Consider the following 6,659-nt stretch of genomic DNA (forward strand, 5'->3'; position numbering starts at 1 on the left):
AACATCATAATAACTAGGGAAAATTTCATATATATCCCATTTTAAAGACATAATTTCATATATGTCTTAAGTGTAAGATTTTAATGCATAAATACAATGATTTTAAAATATGTTTTGGACATATATGAAATTATGTCTTTAAAATGGGACATATATGGAATTTCCTCTAGTAACTATATGATTATGACACTTGGTGTTTGGTACAATGGAATGGAAAGGGTGAAAACGGAATGAGAAAGACTTCTTATGTTTGATTGTAATGGAGAATGGGAAAGAGAATCGAGAAGTGGGAATCGATTCCATTCCCTCCATTCTCTATAAGTTATAGAGAATGGATGAGAATGGAAAAAAAATTATTTTTTTTGGTTTTAATGATGTTATATGTATTAAATTTAATATTTATTTAAAATTTTGTATTTTTAATATATTCATTCTCTACTTGTACCAAACGACGAAATCCATTCTCTTTCTAAATACTCATTCTCTTTCCCATTATATTCATTCTCTATTAGATTTCCATTCTCTTTGATTCATTCGTACCAAACACCCTCAGTGGAATAAAAGGATGAGATTAGCATAGTTATAAGTGGATTACACTTGTATTGGTTTTAAGGAAAATTATTAGGCAATTTATTATGAGTATTTATAATTTTTCTAAATAAATATGGATTGAGATCTTTTAAAGTTGAATAGCAATTTTATAGGTAAAATTAGAAGATTTTGACTGTTGGATAAAATAAAAGGTAAGATTTAAAAACTATTTTTTAATCTTAATCTTTGATTTTATTTCAAAGGGTCAACATACTCTAAGGTCGCGTTTGGTTGTGGAATCTGTTGGAGTTGGAATGAGATTCTATTCTTTAGTGTGTTTGATTGTTCAAAGACGAAGGAATATCATTCCATTGAAATGTAAACATTCTCTAATTTGATGAAATCTCCATTATTTGAGAGCGAGAAAAGGAATCTCATTCCATTTGTTACTTGAATCTTCAAAAGATTAAAAACATTTCATCATATTCTCTTTCTTCAAATTTTAATTCTATTGAAAGATTAAATTCCTCTTAAAAACATTCTGTTAAGCAAACACGTCGTAAGTATACATTGAAAACAAAGATCTACGGTATAAATATATAAACAATAGGTCTTTTATAAAATATAAAGATGATACATAAGATAAAGACTTATATGATAATTTTTAGAAATAACTTTAAATCAAAAAATCTTTAAAATGTTATGATTTTTACTGTTTTAATAAATATATATAAATATATAGATGGATAGATAAATACATGTCAAAACAAAATGAGGGATATTTTATGTGTATCATTGATCGTTTATTAGGATAGGATAGTAGCAAATTCTGAAATGGTAGCAGACTGACTAGATGTGTTGGAATTATTAAATTAAATTGAATAGAAGGAGATATATATGGAGAGATTAATTATGTGTGGAACGACGTCGTCACTGAACTCCATTCCTTCATCGTCCTTAACCAACAACCACCACACATTCCATTATTCTCGATCCCCAACAATATTATTCAGATTCCAAACACATTTACCGACAACCACCTTAATCAACAACAAAAGAGTCCCTCTTCCTGCTTGCATTCATGCTCAACAGGTATATGTATATATATTTAGATACATGAGTATTACTATTATTTACAATCTATTCATATCAAGGGCTCGAATACAAGGAATTAAGACTTGAATTCGAATCCCACAGTTGACAGTATATATATATATATGTGTGTGTGTGTGTGTGTGGGGGGGGGGGGGGGGGGGGGGGGGGGTTATCGAGTTCGAGTCCCATAGCGGACAAATTTGTTAAATACTTATATGTATGTGGATATTTGCCTTTAGGAAGACTAAGAATTAAGAAAATGCTGCTCCACATCTCTATATATAATAAGAAAGATGAACTGAGATACAAACTTTGTGCAATTTACTCTAAAAGAATTAGAAGGCAAACAAAGAAAGCTAGGCCGCTAACCCTTTTTGTATCGCAAACCCTAGACGTTTAAAAAATTGTTATCGTAGACCTTGGCATCACAATGTTACTGTGCATGAACCGTTGAACCCTGTCAAGTAACTCAATGGACCCAAGAGCGAGAAAACCAAAGGTATCAAATGCAAATGGTATAAACATGTGTTGGTTGTCTAGGCACGCCTTCTCATGTTTGGCCACTTTGCTTGAAGCAACTTTTAAAGCAGCTTGGCCCGCCGTGAAGGCACTGCATCCCAAGCCCACAAGAGGGGATACCCCTGCTAGATTCACACAAGCATGTTTCCCCCCATCCATCCAAAAACTAGAATGTCAGCCGGTCTAAGTGTTGGTCTTCCTTTCAACGGGTCAGTCGAAAAGTTTACCGGCGCTTCTTTCTAAGCAGAAATCCTGCACGCCTAAAAATGTCAAAAAGAACATCCCTAACCAAATTGTGTCGTTATTTGAACCCCGGGAGTTCTTTACAATGAACTGCATGCTCCCCAAAGGAATCTAAACACACCTTGCGACAAATAGGGCATTTCTCATCAATAGGAAATAGAGGAATCAGTAGGCGGTATTTGAGAATAGGTGATACTCCACCGGTGACATATGTTGCCCTAGCCCATCTATAGGGATAGTAACGAGAAAGTCTTGAGTATGTGGTGTCTGTAAACATTTAAAGATGACTTGTTGTCTAAAAGTTAACCTCCATATCTTGGACAATTTTAATAAAAAGAATTAGTTATTATTGTAATGTATGTGCCACTGGAAAACATGATGTCACCTGTGTTTTGAAGTCGATACCATTGGGCTTGCACCAGGAGTTCATGGGAATGGTGGAAGATTTGTAGGAGTAAATGGAGAGGTAAGTGGAGGTTTCGTGTGTGTAAAAGACGATATGTGGAGATGTGAGTGAGACAAGTTGAAAAAGGTTAGTAGTGGTGGCAGGTGTATTTGAAGCCTAACATTTAAAGAGTGGGAGATAGATTATAGAAGAAGAACAAGTTTCTCATGGTTGGCATATAACATATTTTGTGTGCGAAGGCAAGAATCTTCTTAGATGGCACGAAATTCACGTAGTGAGAAAAGAAGGCCATGAACTAGCCTCAACAAATGAGACAGATATGTCTAGATTGCTTTTTATTGTAGCCTGGGGTTCAAATATCCTAAGAAATCACTAGGTGCTGATTTGTGTTAAATTTTTTGTAAGCAATGATTAAATCTACGAGTCTAAGTTGGGATTTAGTTTGGTTACAGTAAGAAGAGCCGTTATGATGCAGTTTTTTGGTGCAAGGTCGGTGTTAGAACTTGGAAGGAAGCGATTTATGAGATACGTAACCATGTGTAAAACATACAATATATGTTGTTGGTCTATCGTTTTGATAAAGAAGGATGACTTGTTTTGATGAGATGGCTGTATCTTATTTTGGAGATCACATTGTCGTTTGAGGTGTATGAAGAGAGATAGTGAGGTGTAATGGTAGTTTAACAAATGCATATTCCTCGCCATTGTTAGAGTATATAGATAATAGGAGGATTAAAGATTGATGCTCAACCAATGGTACCGATTGTGGACAAAGGAAGGCAATATCAAATTTCTTCATAGTGTAATGTCATGTGTAACATGATCGACTAAAATAATGTAGTAACGAAATATGTTAATGGAGTGGGACCCAAATGTTGTTGTAGACAAGCTCTACATGCTTGGTGTTTGTCGGGAATTTTTTTCTGCAATAGATAACTTTTGACTTCAATTACATGTGAAAAAACTGCATATCGAACCTAAGCATTAGCTTTTACTACAACATATATGTGAAGTTCTTTAAATTGATTGCAAATACACGAGGATAGGGTGCCCTAATATTTTGCTGTTGATACGCAAATCTCTCTTTTCTCCTTTTCTTTTGTAATTAGATAGACTGCTTTTACGCTTAACTAGTTGTGTGGTCTGTTTTCAAGGCTTGTTCGTTTTCAATCTAGTAAATAAACTATTTGAAACCCCAAACTGATTATAAGCTTTTATTTCAACTGCTTTTGTAGTCTGAAGCTATTGATGGTTCTGCAATTGATTCTCCATTGAGTGATTCAAAAGTTGATACGCTCGACAATAAGGACTTTAAAGTTAGAAATTCACAAGAAGAAATATCTGCTACTCAAGGCATACGAATTAGAAGACGACCACCATCAGGACCTCCTACACATTATGTTGGTCCTTTTGAGTTCCGCTTACAAAATGAAGGTAATACTCCTCGTAATATACTAGAGGAAATTGTATGGAACAAAGACGTTGAGGTTGCACAGGTATGTTTCTTTTCTACTCTTGATTACAACTTCTTGTTAATTTCTGCCTTTTTCACATCTTTATCTCCACTGGGTGATATCGTTAAGATAACATATTCACTAAAAGCAAACAGATCACATAGGTACTCAAACCTTGCACAAAGTGTATTTTGAATCCTTAAAACCTTTTAAAACATCTTATTCAGGATTTGGAAATGCATATGAGTATTGAGATAGAATAGTTTTTGTTATCCGGATTTAAATTTTGGACAAAAAAGTTTTGGGTCAACCCAGCCGGCCCAGTTTGACTCTTTACCCAACCCATCAGTTTTGCCACCTCTACTTGTTGTGCATTATCTTCTCTGCTACTAACAAGAATCGTTTTCTAGATGAAAAGTAAAAATCCTCTCTATGCACTGAGCAAAGTTATTAAAGCTGCTCCTCCTACCAAAGACTTTATAGAAGCTCTCAAAGCATCAAACTTAAGAACGGGAATGCCTGCTCTAATTGCTGAAGTAAAAAAGGCTTCACCGAGTAGAGGAGTTTTAAGAGAAGATTTTGATCCTGTAAGTTGCTACTTATAGTTTTCTATTTTTCTTTATTTATACAGGGTGTTTGGACGTGCCTTTAGAAAATGATTATATTATTTAGAATGACCAGACTCGGATAGTCAGGCATAACGAATTGGGTGTATGAGAAAGTGAGTGTTTGGATGTGCTTTTGCTGGCTGAAGCTACAATTCAGTTGTTTCAGTCTTAAACAAGTTCTGATTAGGTAAAGAAATTAAACATAATATGACCAAAAAGTAACTCGACTTTTAAAAAATGAGATCTCTTGTGAGATGGAAGTAGAAGTCCCAGAGTATGTTAAAAGAAGTGCTAAGTATTTAATTATATCTTAACCTTTAATAATCACTTTTGTTGCTGCTATTATGAAACTAATCATCCAAATCAGATTACTTGACCCCTAGATCATTAAATAATCCATTGAGGAATCTATTTATCCAAACATAGAAAACAAATTGTTGCAGGTTGAAATTGCAAAAGCCTATGAGAAAGGTGGTGCAGCATGCCTGAGTGTTTTAACAGACAGAAAATATTTTCAGGTAAAAGCTTTTGCATCATTTTAATTAATTATATCAATTTCAAGTTTCATAACGTTTTGATGTCAATCTTATGATTTCTGTTTGTAAACTTAGGGGAGCTTTGAAAATTTAGAGGCCATCCGAAAGGCTGGAGTGACGGTATTGGTTTTCTTGCTTTTATTGCTACACTTTATACATAGTTTAGCACTTTTTCATGCCTAAAAAGTACAGTTTCAAAATGCCAGTGTCCTCTATTATGCAAAGAATTCATTGTGGATGCATGGCAACTCTATTATGCTAGAGTGAAAGGTGCCGATGCTGTTTTGCTGATCGCTGCTATTTTACAAGATCTTGACATCAAATACATGATTAAGATAGCCAAACTGATCGGATTAACAGCACTAGTTGAGGTCTGGAAGGTTTTTTGTGTTTTATAACTAGATGACATATTATTAAAGTAGCTAAATCTTCTGTTTTCTGTTTCTTATAGGTACACGATGAGAATGAAATGGACCGTGTTCTTGAAATTGACGGGATTGAACTCATTGGCATCAATAACCGTAACCTTGGTAAGCAACTTTTAAGTTTTAGTACTCTTTAATCGCTCCTCTCCAGTTTTCAACAATTTTATACCTCGTCTGCAGAAACATTTGAGGTTGATCTTGGTAACACCAAGAAGTTGCTTGAAGGTGAACGTGGTGAAAAGATTCGACAAAAAGATATCATGGTAAGAATAAGGTGCAACTATAATGTTTCTCATGGTGGTAAGAGAAATCAATGATTTGTAATATTCTGAACTTATCAGGTGGTCGGGGAATCGGGATTGTTCACCCCTGCTGATGTTTCTTATGTACAAGAAGCCGGTGTAAAAGCAGTAAGTATTTCGATTCTTTGTAGTGCCTAAAATCGTTCATTTGTTGACATGATCACACCTGATGTGTCATGCAGATCCTGGTTGGCGAGTCGCTTGTGAAGCAAAAAGATCCCACAAAAGGAATTGCTGAACTTTTTGGAAAAGATATATCAGCATAACTTAGTTGTCAAAATGTTGACATCAAACAGCTTCTTTGGAGGTCATAAGTGTTGACTTCCCTGCTTAAAATGGAACACTTGGGAGGTTCTCAGAGATTAAAGATTTAAACGTCCCGTCTAAGAAACAGAACACAACGTAGGTGCTTGAAGACGAAGGTTTTCCCTGGAATGCTACAAAGTACAAAATGTCGTTTACGTATGTAACATGGTCAAACTTTAAAAAGTTGTATGCAATTTTGACAAGTATGATATTGGCAGATAAATTTTTTGAATA

The 6,659-nt window shown here is 34.6% G+C and overlaps 1 protein-coding gene across 1 annotated transcript; it reads left to right on the forward strand.

Moving 5' to 3' along the window:
• Nucleotides 1-1,311: 1,311 nt before the first annotated feature.
• On the forward strand, nucleotides 1,312-6,659 carry LOC122595210 (indole-3-glycerol phosphate synthase, chloroplastic-like). Its single transcript, XM_043767546.1, has 10 exons — nucleotides 1,312-1,623; nucleotides 4,030-4,290; nucleotides 4,659-4,835; nucleotides 5,300-5,374; nucleotides 5,468-5,512; nucleotides 5,599-5,763; nucleotides 5,844-5,922; nucleotides 5,998-6,080; nucleotides 6,159-6,227; nucleotides 6,302-6,659. Exons 1-10 carry the CDS (start codon nucleotides 1,429-1,431, stop codon nucleotides 6,383-6,385), a joined length of 1,233 nt encoding a protein of 410 aa, XP_043623481.1. The 5' UTR covers nucleotides 1,312-1,428; the 3' UTR covers nucleotides 6,386-6,659.

Source organism: Erigeron canadensis, chromosome 4 (genome assembly GCF_010389155.1).
Source record: "Erigeron canadensis isolate Cc75 chromosome 4, C_canadensis_v1, whole genome shotgun sequence".
In the NCBI taxonomy this organism is placed as follows: Eukaryota; Viridiplantae; Streptophyta; class Magnoliopsida; order Asterales; family Asteraceae; genus Erigeron; species Erigeron canadensis.